At 42.0% G+C, this 23,807-nt stretch overlaps 1 long non-coding RNA gene and 4 gene segments (V, D, J or C); 1 reads left to right on the top strand and 4 right to left on the bottom strand.

Moving 5' to 3' along the window:
• Positions 1 to 2,392: 2,392 nt before the first annotated feature.
• LOC132852522 (T cell receptor beta variable 2-like) lies at positions 2,393 to 2,867 on the bottom strand. The segment is given in 2 exon segments: positions 2,393 to 2,724; positions 2,811 to 2,867. Coding segments are annotated over 2 exon segments (375 nt in total).
• A 1,635-nt stretch (positions 2,868 to 4,502) lies between these two features.
• On the bottom strand, positions 4,503 to 5,061 carry LOC132852521 (T cell receptor alpha variable 13-1-like). The segment is given in 2 exon segments: positions 4,503 to 4,840; positions 4,928 to 5,061. Coding segments are annotated over 2 exon segments (384 nt in total).
• A 1,443-nt stretch (positions 5,062 to 6,504) lies between these two features.
• Positions 6,505 to 7,780, top strand: LOC132852195 (uncharacterized). 2 transcript variants are annotated; one of them, XR_009649104.1, is made up of 3 exons: positions 6,505 to 6,614; positions 6,697 to 6,941; positions 7,500 to 7,780. It is a non-coding gene; the product is annotated as an uncharacterized LOC132852195 (long non-coding RNA). The 2 variants fall into 2 exon arrangements; XR_009649105.1 differs by lacking the exon at positions 7,500 to 7,780 and adding an exon at positions 7,039 to 7,440.
• Positions 7,781 to 18,531: 10,751 nt separating this feature from the next.
• Positions 18,532 to 19,081, bottom strand: LOC132852519 (T cell receptor alpha variable 13-1-like). The segment is given in 2 exon segments: positions 18,532 to 18,869; positions 18,956 to 19,081. Coding segments are annotated over 2 exon segments (384 nt in total).
• Positions 19,082 to 21,156: 2,075 nt separating this feature from the next.
• Positions 21,157 to 21,626, bottom strand: LOC132852518 (T cell receptor alpha variable 13-1-like). The segment is given in 2 exon segments: positions 21,157 to 21,497; positions 21,584 to 21,626. Coding segments are annotated over 2 exon segments (384 nt in total).
• Between the last annotated feature and the right edge of the window lie 2,181 nt (positions 21,627 to 23,807).

The raw sequence follows: 23,807 nt of genomic DNA, 5'->3' as shown, positions 1-23,807 counted from the left end.
TCAAACCAGGCAAATCTCAAATTAATGCTCCCTAAATTCCATTAGCATGAAGACTATGCAACGAGAGGGGAAAACAAGCTGTTTGTTTACACAAACATGCCCCGCACGTATCATGTGGCGCCTCGCTCCAAGCTCGACTACTCAGACCAAATCTCTGTAATGGTAATTCCAGCTAACAGGCTGCTCGTCAGACACTCTAAACCAGTTCTGAAGCAGGAGAAAACCTGGCGAGCAGGAGCCACCTCTGTTCTTCAGCATTGTTTTGGGCGCACTAACTGGAACATGATCAGGGAGGCTGCAACCAACAATGATTCAACTACTGAAACTTGGAAGAGTACACGGCATCAGTGACCAGCTACATTGGCAAGTGCATTGATGACGTTACTGTCTCCAAGACCATGCTCAGGGAACGTGCAGAACAGCTACTGGATGTCTTCACTGACATCATCAACATTTCCCTGAGAAGCGCTGTTGTTCATACATGCCTTACGACAACCACCATCGTCCTCATGCCAAAGAAATCTACAGCGTCCTGCCTTAATGACTATCGTCCTGTCACACTCACAGCCATCCTGCTGAAGTGCTTTGAGAAGCTTGTCATGCGGCACATCATGACCCAGCTACCACTCTCACTGGACCCTCTGTAATTTTAGTATCGTCCAAACTGCTCCACAGATGATACTATTGCCAAGACCCTCCATTTGGCCCCTTTACACAATAAAGACATATTTGTATGAATGATGTTTATAGACTTAAGTTCAGCACTCAACACAATCATCCCTCACCACCTGACTGAGAGGCTGAGCCTGCTGGTCCTAAACACCTCCCTCTGCAATTGGATCCAGGACTTCCTGACTGCGAGACCTCACTCAGGCCGGATCGTAAACAGCATCTCCAGCACCACCAAACTGAGCACTGGAGCCCCTCAGGGCTGCGTGCTCAGCCCACTGCTGTTCTCTCTGCTGACTCATGTCTGTGTATCAATGCACAGCTTGGACCACATCATCAACTTTGCCGATGACCCGGGGTGGATCTCATCAGCAAGAACAATGATTCATCATTCAGAGAGGAGGTGCAACAGCTAACTGCCTGGTGTAGAGCCAGCAACCTGTCTCTGAACATTGACAAAACTTAAGAGATGGTTGTTGATTTCAGGAGAGCACAGAGTGACTATTCTCCACTGAACATCGACGGATCCTCCATGGAAATTGTCAAGAGCACAAAATTCCATGGTGATTATCTGGCACAGAACTTCTGGTCCAGGTCACTCAACACCAGCTCCATCAGCAAGAAAGCCCAACAGCGTTTCTACTTCCTACTAAAGGCTGATGAAAGGCCATTTCACTCCCACCATTCTGAACGTGTTCTACTGAGGGACCACTGAAAGCATCCTGAGCAGCTGCATCACTACCTGGTTTAGGAATTGCAAAATCTCAGATCTCAAGACCCTGTAGCGGATAGTGAGGACAGCTAAGATCTTTGGAGTCTCTCTCCCCTCTATCAAGAACATTTACACCACATGCTGCATCCACAAAGCCAACAGCATTGTGGATGACCCCCCACACACACACACTCTTCACCCTCCTTCCATCTGGTAAAAGTTACCGAAGCATTTGGACCCCTGCAACCAGACTGTGCAATAATTTCTTCCCTCAAGCTATCAAACTTTTTAAGAACCAGAACTGAACTGTTACCAAACAAACACACATAATTCAGCAAGACTTTATTGCTAAGATGCTGTTTAGAACGCCACAATTCAATACCTCAAACTGCTGCATTAACATAAGTGTATATATGTTTGCAAGAACCGCCTTTGTTTACAAACCTCTTTTTTGGACACTTTACTGTACAATATACAGAACGCACACTGGTCAGTGCTATGCTAATCTATCTTGTAGCGTTGCATTGTCTTTTTGCACTGTCCTATGTCTTGCACTGTTTACACTAGGTAGCACACCATGCACTTTATGTGGTTAGGACAACTTACTTTTAGTCCTTAGCTCTATGTTGTCTGTTTGCACAGTCTTTGGTCTCACACTGTTAGCACTAAGTTGCACACAAGGCACTTTTAAAAAGAAAACTTCTTTTTAGTCTGTGTTGTATACAGTATGTAGCTCTGTGTTGTTTTATGTAGCACCATGATCTTGTAAAAACCCTGATTTGTTTCACTATGTACTGCATCAGGTATATATGGATAAAATGACAATAAAAGCTTCTTCACTCCACTTCACTTGACTCATGTGTGTACCACCTGAAAAGATCTTTCCATCTTTACCATGTTACCAGTTTTATCAGTGACCTCTACTGTACACTTCCTATAATGCGTCCTATTACAAACAGCAGTAATCACAGAACAGATCTTATTTGCAGGTGTTTGGTGTAAAGCTTTTTGTTAAACAGAAAGGGAAGGTGTGTGACTGTGCTTACTAGCAGCACAGAAATATACTGCACTGTCCTCAGGAGTTACTCTGGATATGAGTAGAAATGCATCTCCCTTAGAGTGTCCTGAAATGTTGAATTGTGCTTTAAACTTCTCCTCAGGAGTGAATCTTTCATTATGAAGCATTCCAATAAGCTCAATGGAGTCACCGACTGTTTTTTGTTGATACCAGTACATGTAGGGATAGTTGGTATCACCATGCCGGCAGCTGAGCTTCACTTCCCTCTGGTCAGGTGTTGTTAGTAGATGTTCTGGTGATTGCTGGATGTTGAGGGAAGAGATAACTGTGGATATATATGATATACAGTGATGTGTCTATTCAATTGAAGAACATGACTTTTATATGAGCTATTTTGGTAATCATACTTACCTTTAAGATTGATAAGAATTATAATTGAGACAATTTTAGCCATCTTGTCAAGTGTTCTTCAGTCTTCCACTTTGTAAATATTGTGCATAAGTCTGACAATCAACACTATTTATTCAGTTTAATTTCTCTTTACTGCCCTCTAATGGAATAACAAGACAGTTGCTTAAGTGTTAGCTAATAGTAAGGAAACTACACAGTAAGCTCAAAACACTGTAAAATATATATTTTTTGGATGTTTTTATAGCATATTCAGTCAATTTTTAGTCATAAACACACTAGAAAATGTCAAGTGACTGATGAGCAATATTGAATTCATTGAATTTTATGGGAATTCTCACAAGTATAGAATCATGTAACTTCAATATGTTACCAGTTTTATCAGTGAACTCTACTGTACACTTCCTATAATGTGTCCTATTACAAACAGCAGTAATCACAGAACAGATCTTATTTGCAGGTGTTTGGTGTGAAGCTTTTTGTTAAACAGAAAGGGAAGGTGTGTGACTGTGGTTACTAGCAGCACAGAAATATACTGCACTGTCCTCAGGGGTTACACTGGATATAAGCAAAAACGCATCCCCTGTGGTGTGTCCTGAAACGTTGAATTGTGTTTTAAACTTCTCCTCAGGAGTGAAGCTTTTATAATAAAGCATTCCAATAAGCTCAATGGAGTCACCGACTGTTTTTTGTTGATACCAGTACATGTAGGGATAGTTGGTATCACCATGCCGGCAGCTGAGCTTCACTTCCCTCTGGTCAGGTGTTGTTAGTAGATGTTCTGGTGATTGCTGGATGTTGAGGGAAGAGATAACTGTGGATATATATATAGTGTTGTGTATATTCAATAGAAGAACAATGCTTTTATATGAGCTATTTTGGTAATCATGCTTACCTTTAAGATTGATAAGAATTATAATTGAGACAATTTTAGCCATCTTGTCAAGTGTTCTTCAGGCTTCCACTTTGTAAATATTGTGAATAAGTCTGACAATCAACACTATTTATTCAGTTTAATTTCTCTTTACTGCCCTCTAAAGGAATAACTAGACAGTTGCTTAAGTGTTAGCTAATGAAGTTATTCAAATAGAAGCAGGCAATTCACATCCAGTAGGCTTTATTGTTATTAAAATAGACCAGTGTAAGCGAAATGAAAACCTTAAATACAACATGAAAAATAATTGAAACTGTTCTTTTGGAATATTTGACTTTCATTAGATGCAGGAACATTTGTGTTGAGTGAAATGAAGATCATGTAGAAAAATTCCAGTTAATGCAAAATAAAATAAATGTTTTCATTTTTCCTGTCCTGATGTTACTAATTATATTATAGATACAATAAATACAAGCCATAGACTATATAACAGTCCATTAACTATATCATATATTTAACAATATAGTAAGGAAACTATACAGTAAGCTCAAAACACTGTAAAATATATATTATTTGGATGTTTTTATGGCATATTCAGTCTATTATTAGTCATAAACACACTAGAAAAAGTCAAGTGACTGATGAGCAATATTGAATTCATTGAATTTTATGGGAATTCTCACAAGTATAGAATCATGTAACTTCAATATGTTACCAGTTTTATCAGTGACCTCTACTGTACACTTCCTATAATGTGTCCTATTACAAACAGCAGTAATCACAGAACAGATCTTTGCAGGTGTTTGGAGTGAAGGTTTTTGTTAAACAGAAAGGGAAGGTGTGTGACTGTGCTTACTAGCAGCACAGAAATATACTGCACTGTCCTCAGGAGTTACACTGGATATAAGCAGAAATGCATCCCCTGTGGAGTGTCCTGAAATGTTGAATCGTGGTTTAAACTTCTCCTCAGGAGTGAATCGTTGGTACTGGAGCACTCCAATGAGCTCAATGGAGTCACTGACTGTTTTTTGCTGATACCAGTACATGAACATATAGCTGCTATCACCATGTTGGCAGCTGAGCTTCACTTCCCTCTGCTCAGGTGTTATTAATAGATGCTGTGGTAATTGCTGGATGTTGAGGGAAGAGATAACTGTGGCTATGGTAAAAAAGAGAAATGTGTATCTTCGATAAAAGAAGTTAGAACAAAGTTAATATACTGAGTCATTTTTGAAATCATGCTTACCTTTAAGACTGATAAGAATGATACATGAGACTATAATTGTTGCCATTTTTCAAGTGTTCTTCATTCTATCCAGGCTGTACTCAGGTTTTTAACTAATGGTTTGTGAACTTATCAAATATCACTGACTCCCCCTGCCTTTTGATAGTATATCCTCTGTATATCCTCAGTACAGGTGTAAATGCATCATGATATAACACAGGAAGTTGTCACATGAGAAAGGCGGGGGATTTCAGTGCATGGTTTGGTGTTTATTTAGCACTGTGTTACTCACTGCACAGAAATACAAAGCACTGTAGTATGCTGTCACAGACTGTGCCAAGAGATAACCTTCCTTCTCTGCATCTCCTGAAATGTTGAACCCCTTTTTGTCTATTTCAGGACTCTTGAAGTTCAGGAACCCCTAATTAGCTGGAGACTTTGCTGGTTAACATGCTGATACCAGTATAATTGTCATAATTTTTGTCATGGTAGCTGCATGTGATATGTAATGAGTCGCCAGGTTGCAGGAATAGGACAGCAGGGAACTGTGAAACAGAAACAATATATATATATACGTATATATATATATATATATATATATATATATATATATATATATATATATATATACGTATATATATATATATATATATATATATATATATATATATATACGTATATATATATATATACGTATATATATATATATATATATATATATATATATATATACGTATATATATATATATATATATATATACGTATATATATATACGTATATATATATATATATATATATATATATATATATATATATATATATATATATATATATATATATATATGTGTGTGTATATATATAGCAATAGAGTAAGAAAACTATAAGCTAAACCCATAATTTGGTAAAAAAAAAAAAAAAAAGCTGTTTTTTTGGGTGGAGGGTCTATTAATAGTCTTAAAAAAACTAGAAAATGTCAAGAGACTTATGTGTAAAAATGATTTCATTGTCCTCTTTGGCACCCAGAATAGGGATAATCCAGTCTCCAAGCAGCTGGCACACTGGGTAGTATAGACAACTAGAATGTACATTCCCTGAAGAAAATGTGAATGGTGCTTGCACATGGCAAGTTCCCCTCATCGTGCTCAGTGTTTTGATATATGACATGTCCATGTTGTGCTAACTTTTTGCTTTCGCTTATTTTGGGGGCGGGGCTACACGTGACGTCATTTCCCCTCATCGGGCTGAGTGTTTTGATATATGACATGTCCATGTTGTGCTAACTTTTTGATTTCGTTTATTTTGGGGGCGGGGCTACACGTGACATCACGTGAATACCCGGTGGGGTGCCAATACTTTTGGACAAAAGTTGCTACTGAAATAAAACTTTGTCCGGAGTAAGGTCCTAAAGGAGCTGGGCGAAGTTTTGTCCGGCAGGATAATAAGAATGTTGTTTTGCAAGCACCATTAATTACACAGGCTTATGTGGCAGGATAGTTTACTGTTGTGACGTCAGGTAGCAATAGCCTATCGGAGAGCGCCGCGGCGTATAAAGGAGGGTGTCCGGTTCATGGTGATTGAATGTGCGTCATTTTGAGGTGCTCTTCCGGTTTCCGGTTCCGTGCTTCAACAGAGGCCGCTGGGTGTTAATGGTGCGGCTAGCTGCACGGCGGTTCAGCTTTGTTCCAGTTACTTTTAGTTGCCTGGGAGGTAAGAGGCTGTTAGCAGCATGGCTACGCTGTTTTGTTGTGGTCGTACAATAGGCTAATGCCGCACGTATGCTTCATTGTAGTGTTTCGCAACGGAAAGAAAAGGGTCAAAAACAATCTCTGTTGTGACAGACTGTCTACCCCCAGGTATGTGAGTTTGTTTTATCTATTTTTATGTGAGACGCTAGGTTAAATGCCGGGGGTGTAGTGTTAATTGCTTTATTTCCCCAGTCAGTGTTATTTCGTCACCCGATGCTCATCCATATCCGGTTTATTACTGAACCAGTACTGTATCTGTGATTTGGTGTGGCAGACGGCTACTTCTCCGGTATGCACTAGCATGTTATTTAGGGGTTTTTCTGCGGGTTTTAGAATTTGTGTTTTTTTAAATGCACTTACTTAATGTGCATAATATTTTCTGTTAGGTTCCGGGGAATTCCTGCTGTATGTGCAGTTGATGCTGCACCTTGTTCCCGGGACAACGCTGCTGTTTTGTTCCGTGTTAATTTTTTGGTGTTTTGTGTTAAATTGCTTTGCTCCTCGCTAAATTGCTCTCTTTGGTAACTGTTTATTTTTGGTTTCGGTTTTGTTTCTTGATTTATAGCCACACTGTTACTTTCTTTCTGACACTGTTACTGTGCTCTAAATCCTACCTTGAGGTAGGAAGCCTTTTTGCTGAAGTCAGTGTGGTAATTAGTTATTTTGTTACTTCATTTAATTGCTTTGTCCTGATATCTAATTTATATATTTTCTTGGATTGGTTTATACTTCCTCCTGGGTTTTGTAAACCTTTACTCTTTTTGTTTTGTTTATTTGGTTTTCTTTGGTTGAGCATTGTCAATTTTAACATGTATTGTTTCTTTTGTTTTGTGTACTCTCTCTGTAGGAGCTGTAGGCCAAAAGGCCGAGAGGCCTGACTTTCCCTCTTTTCGAGTGTGTTTCTGTGCACCGTGTGCTGTGTGACCACCGACAGAAATTTCACTGAGCACTGAGTGAGTGTGTTGTGATTGAGCACATGCATGGTGTGGATATTTAAACCTACTTCTGTTTCAGCCTGTCCTGTGCCGATCAGCTGCAGCCCTGCATGAGCTTTTGATTTTCCTTTTTTTTTGTTTAGTCTGAAACTTTATTTTACGGGTTGTTAATAAATTAAATTCTATTTTTGTACCCACGTCTCCTGCTCATTTATTAATCGGTAGAACGAATTTGTGCTCCTTATAGTATTGTGAGGTGATTCATATTTCCCTGGGTGAAAGTCCCAGGGTGGCGTAGTCTGTCATTTACATATTTAGGTTTGTATATTGTGCTTTCCGTCCATTTACCACTCCGTCACATTCTGGCGTAGTCGGCAGGATCTACTTTTGAGCAGGGACGTGGGTTCGTTTAGAATTGAGTTGCATTTTTGTGGTGTTTTGTGGTTTGTTTTTTTTTTATTTTTTTTTTTTTTTTTTTTTTTTTACGCCATCTTTAGGAACAAAACAGCAGTGTATATCCTTTGAGGACTTTCTTTCATCTCTCCCTTGAGTTGGCTTGGTGCCCTCCCCTGGCCTATTTTTCTACTTGGTCTAGCAGTGAGTGTTACATATTTAACCAGCTATGGATGATGTGCAGGAGCTTAGGGAGCTTGTAGCCCAATTGAGGGCCGATAACGAAAGACTTAGACAAGAACAGGCCCCTCTTATGGCTACTACGACACCTTCCACTACACATCAACCTGTTGGTCCTGGTGCATTGGTAACTGAGAGAATTGTTTTTGTGCCCAGGGATAGGAAATGTCCGAAGTTTAGTGGCCGGGCAGGCATTGCTATTTGCGAATGGGTTGAGGAGGCCCAAGCATGTATGCGTGCTCGTCATTTGTCTACGGCTGATCAAGCCTTTTTCCTTGTTGACCATCTAGAGGGGGAGGCACGGGATGAGATTCGGTACCGTTCTGATGCAGAACGGGGAGATCCGGACCAGATAATTCAGGTTTTGAGAGAGTTGTATGGGTGTTCTTTGTCTTATGTAGCTCTGCAGCAGGCCTTTTTCTCTAGGGGGCAGCAGGAGGGGGAGACCCTATTGGAATTCTCCCTCGCCCTGATGGGCCTCCTAGAGAAAGTGAAGCAGCAGGCGCCCCATGCCATACCAAATGCAGAAGTTTTGTTACGTGATCAGTTTGTCGAGCATGTTCTTGATATTAGTCTTCGTCGCGAGCTTAAACAGTTAGTCCGTCGTCAGCCTACTTCTACACTTTTGGAGGTTCGCAGTGAGGCCATTCGATGGGAACGGGAGGGAATGCCCGGGGGTGCAAGGGGCCGTAGTCAATCTTTTCCATTGGCTTATGGGATTCAATATGCCGTGCAGAGTGAGTCACGGGTAGGTGTGGCCAGCTCTCCTTCCAAATCTGAGTTAGCTGAATTGAGGGAGATGTTAAAGCTACAACAGGAGCAGCTAAATCAGCTTACCCAAGGTTTTGCTCGTTTACAAGCCCCTCATTCACGTAGTCAATCCCCACGTTATGGCCCTGTAGTTTGTAGAAGATGTCAACAGCCTGGTCATTTTGCTCGGGAGTGCGATGGGGAACGAGTCCCTCCTCGCTCACATTTGTCCACCACCGTTCCATCTTCAACTGGGGGTAGGCAGCCTCGTCCTACACAGCCGTCGGAAAACTAGCCCCCACCGAGCTGCAGAGCCACAGCTCGGTTGGGGAGCCTTTCGGCTCAGATATCGTACGCAGCCCTAGTTCAGTATCTCGTTTAGTGTCAGCTTGTCCTCATCTTAATGTTCTGATTGGGGGGGTCAAAGTGCCCTGCTTGATAGACACTGGGTCTATGGTGTCTACCATTACTGAGAGCTGGTTCCTTGAACATTTTGAATCATGGGGGCAGGAGCGACTTAAGTCTTGTCAGTGGTTGCGATTAACTGCTGCTAATGGTCTCGCGATTCCCTATATTGGTTACATGGAACTCGATGTGGAGCTCTGTGGCAAATTGGTGTCAAATTGCGGGGTGCTTGTTGTCCGGGATGTTCCTGATAGGGCGGCTGTACATGCCCCTGGTGTTTTAGGGATGAATGTCCTTAGTCGTTGCTACCAGGAACTTACCGGGCAGCATGGGGCGACTCTTTTTGATTCACCTGCTGTGTTGCAGGCGCCTAGTTTTGTTATACAGGCATTACAGCATTGTCGTCAAGTTAACACCCAGTCCTCTGTTGATCGCGTGGGTCAGGTGCGGGTGCGGGTGCGTGGGGTTTGTCGGGTTGCTGGTGGAACAATGAAGCTCGTAGCAGCCACTTGTTCAGAAAGCTACTCTGGTGGTACATTATTGTTTGAACCCCCTGAATCAGGCCTACCTGCAGGCTTATTGGCTTCCCCTGCACTCGTTCAAGTGACCCGGGGCACTGTGTATATACCAGTGGTGAATGTAGGTACTACTGATGTTGTACTGTATCCTAAGGCATCATTAGGCACCCTAAATAGTGTGTTTATCATCAGCTTGCCAGAAGGTATTTCTGAAGGGAGATCAATGACAGCTACTGTTAGTTCACAGGCTTCTTCGACAGGTTCTACAGTGCAGGAGCAGATTAGCGCTATCAATCTGTCCGTTCTGTCGGGGGAAGATCAATCTCGGGTTCGGGCCCTGCTTCAGACGTACCAGTTTGTGTTTGCAGCTCATGATGCAGATTTGGGGTGTACTACTCTCCTGTCACATGATATTCCCCTCCTAGATAATGCCCCTGTCCGACAACGTTATCGGCGGATACCTCCTTCAGAGTATGAGGTGGTAAAGGCGCATATTAATCAACTGCTGGAGGCACAAGTAATCAGGGAGAGTTGCAGTCCTTATGCCTCTCCCATTGTTTTGGTTAAGAAGAAAGATGGTAGTCTACGAATGTGTGTAGACTATCGTCAATTGAATTCTAAAACTAGAAAGGACGCTTTCCCTTTGCCTCGCATCGATGAGTCATTGGATGCCTTGGCAGGGGCCCGCTGGTTCTCCACTATGGATTTGGCCAGTGGGTACAATCAGGTCCCTGTCACAGAGGTTGACCGGCCCAAGACTGCTTTTTGTACCCCTTTTGGCTTATTCGAGTGGAATCGAATGCCATTTGGACTTTGTAACGCTCCTAGTACCTTTCAGCGGTTGATGGAGAGGTTGTTTGGTGACCAACAATGTCAGTCTCTACTCCTGTATTTAGATGACATTGTGGTGTTTTCTTCCTCAGTGGACCAACATTTGGAGCGGTTGGAAATGGTCTTGAGCTGGCTAGGTAATCAGGGCCTTAAGGCGAAGTTAGGAAAGTGTGCATTCTTTCAACCTGAGGTAAAATATTTGGGACATGTGGTGTCATCTCATGGGGTTGCAACAGACCCAAGTAAGATTGAGGTAGTGGCGCAGTGGCGGACCCCAACTAGTGTTTCAGAGGTGCGGTCTTTTCTTGGCTTTGCCAGTTACTACCGCCGGTTTGTAGAGGGGTTTGCTAAGATGGCAGCCCCTCTGCATAAGCTGGTGGATGAGTTGGCAGGTAATAGATCTAGGAAACGAGGGGAGCAGTGTTTTGTTAGTGCCTGGACTGAATCTTGCCAGCGTAGTTTTGAGGCATTAAAAGGTAAATTGACCACTGCCCCTGTTCTTGCCTATGCCGATTTTTCCCTGCCTTTTGTTGTGGAGGTGGACGCCAGCTATAGTGGGTTAGGGGCAGTTCTTTCCCAAGAACAAGGAGGTAAGGTGCGGCCTATCGCCTATGCTAGCCGCAGTCTTAGGCCCACTGAGCGCAATATGTCTAACTATAGCTCGATGAAATTAGAGTTCTTGGCGCTCAAGTGGGCCATGACTGAGAAATTTCGGGAGTATTTGCTGGGACATAAATGCGTGGTCTTTACCGACAACAACCCTCTTAGCCACTTGAAGACAGCAAAACTTGGGGCAACCGAGCAGCGCTGGGCAGCGCAACTTGCTGCTTTTGATTTTGAGGTGAAATATCGCTCAGGCAGAAGTAACAAAAATGCAGATGCCCTGTCGAGGCAGCACCCAACGGACCATAGTGTGGTGGAAAGTTTACTTCCAGGTACTGAAATTCCCCTCTCTGTTAAGCAAACTGGGGGTGTGGAGTCCATCTTTCAAGCGACGCAAGCAGTGGTTACTGTTTTGCCGAGTCACTCTGCAGTGGACTTGGGTACACTGCAAACAGCAGACCCAGTTATTGAGGAGGTTTGGTCATGTTGGAAGAAAAAGTCATACCCTGGAGTGGAGGAACGTAGACGGTTGTCTAAGGCCAGTTTAATCTTGCTCCGCCAGTGGGATCGCTTGGTAGAGAGGGATGGGTTGCTCTACCGCCGTGTGTTCCGCCCTGATGGGGGGGAGGAGGTCCTCCAGTTGGTTTTGCCTGCTGTTTTAAAATCTGAGGTTCTGACACAGCTTCATCAGGAGCATGGGCATCAGGGTATTGAGCGCACCACAGAGCTGGTACGCCAGCGATGTTACTGGCCAGGTATGTCCAATGAGATAATGCAGTGGTGCCAGGAGTGCGAAAGGTGTCAGTCCGCTAAAACCGTACAGCCCATGGCACGGAGTTTTATGGGCCATTTAATGGCCTCAAGGCCGAATGAAATACTGGCAATTGATTTTACCGTGCTTGAGCCTTCTTGTGCAGGGTTGGAAAATATCCTGGTCATGACCGATGTTTTTACCAAATACACTCTGGCTGTTCCTACTCGGGACCAACGGGCTGAGACAGTGGCCCAGGTGCTTGTTGTGGAGTGGTTTTATAAGTTTGGGGTCCCTGGTCGGATTCATTCCGATCAGGGTCGCAATTTTGAGTCCTCTCTTATTCGGCAGCTCTGTAACCTGTACAAGGTTGAAAAGTCTCGCACTACTCCGTATCATCCCGCCGGCAATGGCCAGTGTGAGCGTTTTAATAGAACTCTGCATAACCTCCTCCGCACTTTGCCTGTGACTAGGAAGAGGGACTGGGTGTCCTGCCTCCCTCAGGTGCTCTTCTTTTATAACACCACTCCACATCAAGCGACTGGGGAGTCTCCACATTTTTTAATGTTTGGACAAGAACCACGGCTCCCATTCGACTTTCTGTTGGGTAGAGTACAGGAGCCTGTGTTGGGTTATACCCATGAGTGGGTTCTGGAACATCAAAGGAGGCTCCATGTCGCGTTTGAGGGTGCACGTGAGAGGTCGAAGACTGTTGCAGAACGACGCAAGTTCCATCATGATCAGCACATTCGGTCTACACCACTGACGGAGGGGCAGTTGGTTTACCTTCGGGAGCTGGGCACGAGGGGTCGCCATAAGATCCAGGATCTGTGGAGCCCCGTGGTGTACCAAGTGCTGAAGGCTCCTAAAGAGGGTGGTGCTGTTTACACGATTGCTCCAGTTGATGAACTGAGTAAAGTAAAGCATGTACATCGCTCCCTGTTAAAAACCAGGATCCGTAGGGATGCTCCAGTCCATGCTCCCCCCGATGACCTCCCGCCTGAAGAAGTGTTGCCCTTGGACGAGGATGAGACAGCTGACGGGGAGGTGTGGGTGGTAGTGCCCGAAACCCTCCAAGTTCCGCCTAGATCTGTTCCCAGAGATTTAGTCTCTGTTTTGCCGGTCTCTCAGGTTGCATGAATACCTTCCAGCACAGGGTCTAGGGCCTCAGAAGCCCCGAGTCAGTCATGTTCAGTAGGGACCAGTCTTCCATCTGGGTCAGTGTCCCCGACTCGGTCCGATGGTAATGGGACAGCACTGCGAAGGACCAGGAGAGCTACAGCGGGCCAGCACTCCAATGTTCATCATCTCCCACGAGCAGCAGGGGAAGTAAGTAGTGGGGTGGTGGCCCCACAAGAATCTATTTCGAATGGGATATTTGTGCTCTTTAGACCATGGGATTAATTACATTCTTAAAGTATGTGGTTTATCGCCGGGGCGACGATACAAAGTAGGGGGTAGATTGTGGCAGGATAGTTTACTGTTGTGACGTCAGGTAGTAATAGCCTATCGGAGAGCGCCGTGGCGTATAAAGGAGGGTGTCCGGTTCATGGTGATTGAATGCGCGTCATTTTGAGGTGCTCTTCCGGTTTCCGGTTCCGTGCTTCAACAGAGGCCGCTGGGTGTTAATGGTGCGGCTAGCTGCACGGCGGTTCAGCTTTGTTCCAGTTACTTTTAGTTGCCTGGGAGGTAAGAGGCTGTTAGCAGCATGGCTACGCTGTTTTGTTGTGGTCGTACAATAGGCTAATGCCGCACGTATGCTTCATTGTAGTGTTTCGCAACGGAAAGAAAAGGGTCAAAAACAATCTCTGTTGTGACAGACTGTCTACCCCCAGGTATGTGAGTTTGTTTTATCTATTTTTATGTGAGACGCTAGGTTAAATGCCGGGGGTGTAGTGTTAATTGCTTTATTTCCCCAGTCAGTGTTATTTCGTCACCCGATGCTCATCCATATCCGGTTTATTACTGAACCAGTACTGTATCTGTGATTTGGTGTGGCAGACGGCTACTTCTCCAGTATGCACTAGCATGTTATTTAGGGGTTTTTCTGCGGGTTTTAGAATTTGTGTTTTTTTAAATGCACTTACTTAATGTGCATAATATTTTCTGTTAGGTTCCGGGGAATTCCTGCTGTATGTGCAGTTGATGCTGCACCTTGTTCCCGGGACAACGCTGCTGTTTTGTTCCGTGTTAATTTTTTGGTGTTTTGTGTTAAATTGCTTTGCTCCTCGCTAAATTGCTCTCTTTGGTAACTGTTTATTTTTGGTTTCGGTTTTGTTTCTTGATTTATAGCCACACTGTTACTTTCTTTCTGACACTGTTACTGTGCTCTAAATCCTACCTTGAGGTAGGAAGCCTTTTTGCTGAAGTCAGTGTGGTAATTGGTTATTTTGTTACTTCATTTAATTGCTTTGTCCTGATATCTAATTTATATATTTTCTTGGATTGGTTTATACTTCCTCCTGGGTTTTGTAAACCTTTACTCTTTTTGTTTTGTTTATTTGGTTTTCTTTGGTTGAGCATTGTCAATTTTAACATGTATTGTTTCTTTTGTTTTGTGTACTCTCTCTGTAGGAGCTGTAGGCCAAAAGGCCGAGAGGCCTGACTTTCCCTCTTTTCGAGTGTGTTTCTGTGCACCGTGTGCTGTGTGACCACCGACAGAAATTTCACTGAGCACTGAGTGAGTGTGTTGTGATTGAGCACATGCATGGTGTGGATATTTAAACCTACTTCTGTTTCAGCCTGTCCTGTGCCGATCAGCTGCAGCCCTGCATGAGCTTTTGATTTTCCTTTTTTTTTTGTTTAGTCTGAAACTTTATTTTACGGGTTGTTAATAAATTAAATTCTATTTTTGTACCCACGTCTCCTGCTCATTTATTAATCGGTAGAACGAATTTGTGCTCCTTATAGTATTGTGAGGTGATTCATATTTCCCTGGGTGAAAGTCCCAGGGTGGCGTAGTCTGTCATTTACATATTTAGGTTTGTATATTGTGCTTTCCGTCCATTTACCACTCCGTCACACTTATAAGACGCAGGGTTTTGCTTCGCCTATAGGTGTCAGAGCTCACTCCACTAGGGGTATTGCTTCGTGCAGTGCCAGGGGTGTGCCCCTTGATTAAATTTGTGCTGTGGCAGGCTGGTCCTTTCGGCACACCTTTATTAGGTTCTATAACCTAGACCTTGACCACACACCAGGGTCCCAGGTCCTTCAGGGCTATTGATCTTCTGTTCCCAGTCCGCTCGTGCTCTCTTACCACCTCTGGCACAGTCATTGACCAATGTGTGCGGCATGGGTATTGACATTGCAATAACATCAGCCTTAACCAAATGTCCAGTTCCCTCGAAAGGAAACTACTTATATATGCAACCCGGAACGAGATGCTGCATTGCTTGCTACACCCCGGGCATCTATTAGCACTTCCACACAAATAGAAGCAGGAGTAATGTGACGCAGACGCCTGTAGATATACTAGCTGGCGCAAATTCCCTACATCACCTCTCCTATACAAGCCATTAAATTGCTGTGTGAGCTTCAGAAACAACTTCCTCAAAGTAGTGTTTCCGTAGTGTAAGCCTTCACACAGCATCTCGTTCCCTTTTCAGGGAAACAGGTTACATACGTAACCTTGTGTAGTTATTCCAGTAGTAAATGTGATTGTTGCCTCAGTCTCCTAAGGCTCATTGCTCATTGGGGATAAATAAAAATCACATTTAATACAAGTCAAATACTAATATTTTTTGATCTATATTAATCTTTCTATAATAAACTTTTTTATTAATGTTTCTTTTGTTCTGCAAAGCTGTTTTAAGATAATTGTTAAAAATGCTATTCAAATTTATTTGTATAGCATTTTTAACAATTGTCCCCATTTTGTTCAACACAAGTGATGATAATGTAGAAAAGTTCTACACCTTTGCAACCTTTATTTGCAAGCAAAAATGTGTTACCAGTTTTATCAGTGACCTCTACTGTACATTTCTATATTGTCTTATTAGACTGCAGTAATCACAGAACAGATCTTATTTGCAGGTGTTTGGTGTGAAGGTTTTTGTTAAACAGAAAGGGAAGGTGTGTGACTGTGCTTACTAGCAGCACAGAAATATACTGCACTGTCCTCAGGAGTTACACTGGATATAAGCAGAAACGCATCCCCTGTGGCGTGTCCTGAAATGTTGAATCGTGTTTTAAACTTCTCCTCAGGAGTAGGGTTTTGAGACACAAGCATTCCAATGAGCTCAATGGAGTCACCGACTGCTTTTTGTTGATACCAGTACATATAGCGATAGCTAGTATCACCATGCCGGCAGCTGAGCTTCGCTTCACTCTGCTTAGGTGTTATTAGTAGATGTTGTGGTGATTGCTGGATGTTGAGGGAAGAGATGACTGGAGATACTGTATATATAAAAAATGATGTGTATATTCATTAGAAGAAGGTTAAACAAAGCTTTTATATAAGCAATTTTGGTAATCATGCTTACCTTTAAGATTGATAAGAATTATAATTGAGACAATTTTAGCCATCTTGTCAAGTGTTCTTCAGGCTTCCACTTTGTAAATATTGTGCATAATTTTGACAATCAACTCTATTTATTCAGTTTAATTTCTCTTTACTGCCCTCTAAAGGAATAACTAGACAGTTGCTTAAGTGTTAGCTAATGATGTTATTCAAATAGTAAAATGAAACCCTTAAAGGTAGTATCTCCGATGTTTGAGAAATGCTTCAGAAAATGAGTCAGGACGACAAACTAAACAAAAATCAAAACTAAAGTTTAGCCAATAAGCAGAAAGGGGCGGGTCTTGTCAATATGCGGCAGAGAGAGTGTTCAGTGTGCATGTGTGACATTAGCAGAAAGCGGTTTTAGCATTGACATGGAGAATAAAAACAAAGAAAGAAAGCAAAGAAAGGCTTACGATAAGGCAAGAAGTAGGACCCGTGTTAATATAGGATCAGCTTTCCAGCGCTGGAGAGAACTGAAGGAGCGGGAAGTTGGCCGCATATTCACAGATTCGAGTTTCCTGAGTCAATAACTCCTGAGCTAAACGCTGTTACTACACAAATAACACCTCTTTTCTATCGTAGTAATGTAGAGAGGCAGCTACAACCGCGTTTTGTGTAGTAACAGCGTTTAGCTCAGGAGTTATTGACTCAGGAAACTCGAATCTGTGAATATGCACCAACTTTACTTAAGACGCCGAGGCGCTTTTTTCCTTCTCGATAGGTGAGTAACGTTGATTTTGCTTTGTTACACAGAACTAATATATGCCGTCCTTTGCGTGATTATGCTTGTGTGTCATTTTTGCTTGTTTGTTTATCTGCAATCGTATTGTTCTTCCCTTCAGCTATGATAAAGTCACATTTCTTTCCATTAGTTGCCTGGGTTGCGTATGTATGTGTGGGCAGAGCTATCAATACAGGGGTGGGATCCATTTGGGTTAGGGGCGGGTTTGCTTTGGTGATTTAAAATATCAACATTGGCTTTCAAACATCGGAGACCCTACCTTTAAATACAACACTCACTCACTCACTCACTCACTCACTCACTCACTCACTCATTTTCTACCTCTTATCCGAACTACCTCGGGTCACGGGGAGCGTCATCGGGCATCAAGGCAGGATACACCCTGTACGGAGTGCCAACCCATCGCAGGGCACACACACACACTCATTCACTCACACAATCACACACTACAGACTATGGACAATTTTCCAGAGATGCCAATCAACCTACCATGCATGTCTTAGGGACCGGGGGAGGAAACCGGAGTACCCGGAGGAAACCCCCGAGGCACGGGGAGAATGTGCAAACTCCACACACACAAGGTGGAGGCAGGAATCGAACCCCCAACCCTGGAGGTGTGAGGCGAACGTGCTAACCACTAAGCCACTGTGCCCCCCTTTAAATACATGAAAAATTATTTACATTTTTTTCTTTTGAAATATTTGACACTCATTAGATGCTGGAATGTTTGTGTTGAATGAAATGGAGATTATGTAGAAAAATTCTACACCTTTGCAACATTCCAAATAATGCAAAATAAAATAAAAGTTTTAATTTTTCCTGTCCTGATGTTACTAATTATATTATAGATACAATAAATACAAGCCATAGACTATACAACAGCCCATTAACTATATCATATATTTAACAATAGATAAAATAGTAAGCAATAGTAAGCTCAAACCACTGTAAAAAAATTTTTTGGATGTTTTCATGGCATATTCAGTCTATTATTAATCATAAACACACTAGAAATGTCAAGTGACTGATGAGCAACATTGAATTCATTGAATTCCATGGGAATTCTCACAAGCATAGAATCATGTAACTTCAATATGTTACCAGTTTTATCAGTGAACTCTACTGTACACTTCCTATAATGTGTCCTATTACAAACAGCAGTAATCACAGAACAGATCTTATTTGCAGGTGTTTGGTGTGAAGGTTTTTGTTAAACAGAAAGGGAAGGTGTGTGACTGTGGTTACTAGCAGCACAGAAATATACTGCACTGTCCTCAGGAGTTACACTGGATATAAGCAGAAATGCATCCCCTGTGGCGTGTCCTGAAACGTTGAATCGTGGTTTAAACTTCTCCTCAGGAGTGAATCGTTGGTACTGGAGCACTCCAATGAGCTCAATGGAGTCACTGACTGTTTTTTGCTGATACCAGTACATGTAGCTATAGCTGCTATCACCATGTTGGCAGCTGAGCGTCACTTCCCTCTGCTCAGGTGTTATTAATAGATGTTGTGGTAATTGCTGGATGTTGAGGGAAGAGATAACTGTGGCTATGGAAAAAAGAGAAATGTGTATCTTCGATAAAAGAAGTTAGAACAAAGTTAATATACTGAGTTATTTTTGAAATCATGCTTACCTTTAAGACTGATAAGAATGATACATGAGACTATAATTGTTGCCATTTTTCAAGTGTTCTTCATTCTATCCAGGCTGTACTCAGGTTTTTAACTAATGGTTTGTGAACTTATCAAATATCACTGACTCCCCCTGCCTTTTGATAGTATATCCTCTGTATATCCTCAGTACAAGTGTAAATGCATCATGATATAACACAGGAAGTTGTCACATGACAAAGGCGGGGATTTCAGTGCATGGTTTGGTGTTTATTTAGCACTCACTGCACAGAAATACAAAGCACTGTAGTATGCTGTCACAGACTGTGCCAAGAGATAACCTTCCTTCTCTGCATCTCCTGAAATGTTGAACCCCTTTTTGTCTATTTCAGGACTCTTGAAGTTCAGGAACCCCTAATTAGCTGGAGACTTTGCTGGTTAACATGCTGATACCAGTATAATTGTCATAACTTTTGTCATGGTAGCTGCATGTGATATGTAATGAGTCGCCAGGTTGCAGGAATAGGACAGCAGGGAACTGTGAAACAGAAACAATATATATATATATATATATATATATATATATATATATATATATATATATATATAGCAATAGAGTAAGAAAACTATAAGCTAAACCCATAACGCGGTAAAAAAAAAAAAGAAAGCTGTTTTTTTGGGGGGAGGGTCTATTAATAGTCTTAAAAAAACTAGAAAATGTCAAGAGACTTGTGCATAAAAATGATTTCATTGTCCTCTTTGGCACCCAGAATAGGGATAATCCAGTCTCCAAGCAGCTGGCACACTGGGTAGTATAGACAACTAGAATGTACATTTCCTGAAGAAAATGTGAATGGTGCTTGCACGTGGCAAGTTCCCCTCATCGTGCTCAGTGTTTTGATATATGACATGTCCATGTTGTGCTAACTTTTTGCTTTCGCTTATTTTGGGGGCGGGCCTACACGTGACGTCATTTCCCCTCATCGGGCTGAGTGTTTTGATATATGACATGTCCATGTTGTGCTAACTTTTTGATTTCGTTTATTTTGGGGGCGGGGCTACACGTGACGTCACGTGAATACCCGGTGGGGTGCCAATACTTTTGGACAAAAGTTGCTACTGAAATAAAACTTTGTCCGGAGTAAGGTCCTAAAGGAGCTGGGCGAAGTTTTGTCCGGCAGGATAATAAGAATGTTGCTTTGCAAGCACCATTAATTACACAGGCTTATAAGACGCAGGGTTTTGCTTCGCCTATAGGTGTCAGAGCTCACTCCACTAGGGGTATTGCTTCGTGCAGTGCCAGGGGTGTCCCCCTTGATTAAATTTGTGCTGTGGCAGGCTGGTCCTTTTGGCACACCTTTATTAGGTTCTATAACCTAGACCTTGGGGCCTTCAGGGCTATTGATCTTCTGTTCCCAGTCCGCTCGTGCTCTCTTACCACCTCTGGCACAGTCATTGTCCAATGTGTGCGGCATGGGTATTGACATTGCAATAGCATCAGCCTTAACCAAATGTCCAGTTCCCTCGAAAGCAAACTACTTACATATGCAACCCGGAACGAGATGCTGCATTGCTTGCTACACCCCGGGCATCTATTAGCACTTCCACACAAATAGAAGCAGGAGTAATGTGACGCAGATGCCTGTAGATATACTAGCTGGCGCAAATTCCCTACATCACCTCTCCTATCCAAGCCATTAAATTGCTGTGTGAGCTTCCTCAAAGAAGTGTTTCCGTAGTGTAAGCCTTCACACAGCATCTCGTTCCCTTTTCAGGGAAACAGGTTACATACGTAACCTTGTGTAGTTATTCCAGTAGTAAATGTGATTGTTGCCTCAGTCACCTAAGGCTCATTGCTCATTGGGGATAAATAAAAATCACATTTAATACAAGTCAAATACTAATATTTTTTGATCTATATTAATCTTTCTATAATAAACTTTTTTATTAATGTTTCTTTTGTTCTGCAAAGCTGTTTTAAGATAATTGTTAAAAATGCTATTCAAATTTATTTGTATAGCATTTTTAACAATTGTCCCCATTTTGTTCAACACAAGTGATGATAATGTAGAAAAGTTCTACACCTTTGCAACCTTTATTTGCAAACAAAAATGTGTTACCAGTTTTATCAGTGACCTCTACTGTACATTTCTATATTGTCTTATTAGACTGCAGTAATCACAGAACAGATCTTATTTGCAGGTGTTTGGTGTGAAGGTTTTTGTTAAACAGAAAGGGAAGGTGTGTGACTGTGGTTACTAGCAGCACAGAAATATACTGCACTGTCCTCAGGAGTTACACTGGATATAAGCAGAAACGCATCCCCTGTGGAGTGTCCTGAAATGTTGAATCGTGTTTTAAACTTCTCCTCAGGAGTAGGGTTTTGAGACACAAGCATTCCAATGAGCTCAATGGAGTCACCGACTGCTTTTTGTTGATACCAGTACATGTAGGGATAGCTGGTATCACCATGCCGGCAGCTGAGCTTCGCTTCACTCTGCTTAGGTGTTATTAGTAGATGTTGTGGTAATTGCTGGATGTTGAGGGAAGAGATGACTGCAGATACTGTATATATAAAAAATGATGTGTATATTCATTAGAAGAAGGTTAAACAAAGTTTTTATATAAGCAATTTTGGTAATCATGCTTACCTTTAAGATTGATAAGAATTATAATTGAGACAATTTTAGCCATCTTGTCAAGTGTTCTTCAGGCTTCCACTTTGTAAATATTGTGCATAATTTTGACAATCAACACTATTTATTCAGTTTAATTTCTCTTTACTGCCCTCTAAAGGAATAACTAGACAGTTGCTTAAGTGTTAGCTAATGATGTTATTCAAATAGTAAAATGAAACCCTTAAAGGTAGTGTCTCCGATGTTTGAGAAATGCTTCAGAAAATGAGTCAGGACGACAAACTAAACAAAAATCAAAACTAAAGTTTAGCCAATAAGCAGAAAGGGGCGGGTCTTGTCAATATGTTCAGTGTGCATGTGTGACATTAGCAGAAAGCGGTTTTAACATTAACATGGAGAATAAAAACAAAGAAAGAAAGCAAAGAAAGGCTTACGATAAGGCAAGAAGTAGGACCCGTGTTAATATAGGATCAGCTTTCCAGGAGAGAACTGAAGGAGCGGGAAGTTGGCCGCATATTCACAGATTTGAGTTTCCTGAGTCAATATCTCCTGAGCTAAACGCTGTTACTACACAAATAACACCTCTTATCTATCGTAGTAATGTAGAGAGGCAGCTACAACCGCGTTTTGTGTAGTAACAGCGTTTAGCTCAGGAGTTATTGACTCAAGAAACTCCAATCTGTGAATATGCACCAACTTTACTTAAGACGCCGAGGCGCTTTTTTCCTTCTCGATAGGTGAGTAACGTTGGTTTTGCTTTGTTACACAGAACTAATATATGCCGTCCTTTGCATGATTATGCTTGTGTGTCATATTTGCTTGTTTGTTTATCTGCAATCATCGTATTGTTCTTCCCTTCAGCTATGATAAAGACACATTTCTTTCCATTAGTTGCCTGGGTTGCGTATGTATGTGTGGGCAGAGCTATCAATACAGGGGTGGGATCCATTTGGGTTAGGGGCATGTTTGTTTTGGTGATTTCTAATATCAACATTGGCTTTCAAACATCGGAGACCCTACCTTTAAATACAACACTCACTCACTCATTCATCTTCTACCGCTTATCCGAACTACCTCGGGTCACGGGGAGCCTGTGCCTATCTCAGGCGTCATCGGGCATCAAGGCAGGATACACCCTGGACGGAGTGCCAATCCATCGCAGGGCACACACACACACACTCATTCACTCACGCAATCACACACTACGGACTATGGACAATTTTCCAGAGATGCCAATCAACCTACCATGGCACGGGGCGAATGTGCAAACTCCACACACACAAGGTGGAGGCAGGAATCGAACCCCCAACCCTGGAGGTGTGAGGCGAACGTGCTAACCACTAAGCCACTGTGCCCCCCTTTAAATACATGAAAAATTATTTACATTTTTTTCTTTTGAAATATTTGACACTCATTAGATGCTGGAATGTTTGTGTTGAATGAAATGGAGATTATGTAGAAAAATTCTACACCTTTGCAACATTCCAAATAATGCAAAATAAAATAAAAGTTTTAATTTTTCCTGTCCTGATGTTACTAATTATATTATAGATACAATAAATACAAGCCATAGACTATACAACAGCCCATTAACTATATCATATATTTAACAATAGATAAAATAGTAAGCAATAGTAAGCTCAAAACACTGTAAAAAATTGTTTTGGATGTTTTTATGGCATATTCAGTCTATTATTAGTCATAAACACACTAGAAATGTCAAGTGACTGATGAGCAACATTGAATTCATTGAATTCCATGGGAATTCTCACAAGTATAGAATCATGTAACTTCAATATGTTATCAGTTTTATCAGTGAACTCTACTGTACACTTCCTATAATGTGTCCTATTACAGACTGCAGAAATCAGAAAAAAGATCTTATTTGCAGGTGTTTGGTGTGAAGGTTTTTGTTAAACAGAAAGGGAAGGTGTGTGACTGTGCTTACTAGCAGCACAGAAATATACTGCACTGTCCTCAGGGGTTACACTGGATATAAGCAGAAACGCATCCCCTGTGGATTGTCCTGAAATACTGAATTTTGTTTTAAACTTCTCCTCAAGAGTGGGGTTTTGAGACACAAGCACTCCAATTTGTTCAATGGAGTCACTGACTGTTTTTTGTTGATACCAGTACATGTAGGGATAGCTGGTATCACCATGCCGGCAGCTGAGCTTTGCTTCACTCTGCTCAGGTGTTATTAGTAGATGTTGTGGTAATTGTTGGATGTTGAGGGAAG

Source organism: Tachysurus vachellii, chromosome 10, assembly GCF_030014155.1.
Source record: "Tachysurus vachellii isolate PV-2020 chromosome 10, HZAU_Pvac_v1, whole genome shotgun sequence".
Lineage (NCBI taxonomy): Eukaryota > Metazoa > Chordata > Actinopteri > Siluriformes > Bagridae > Tachysurus > Tachysurus vachellii.
The sequence above is the reverse complement of the archived record's forward strand: the minus strand, read 5'-3'. Positions and strand labels throughout refer to the sequence as shown.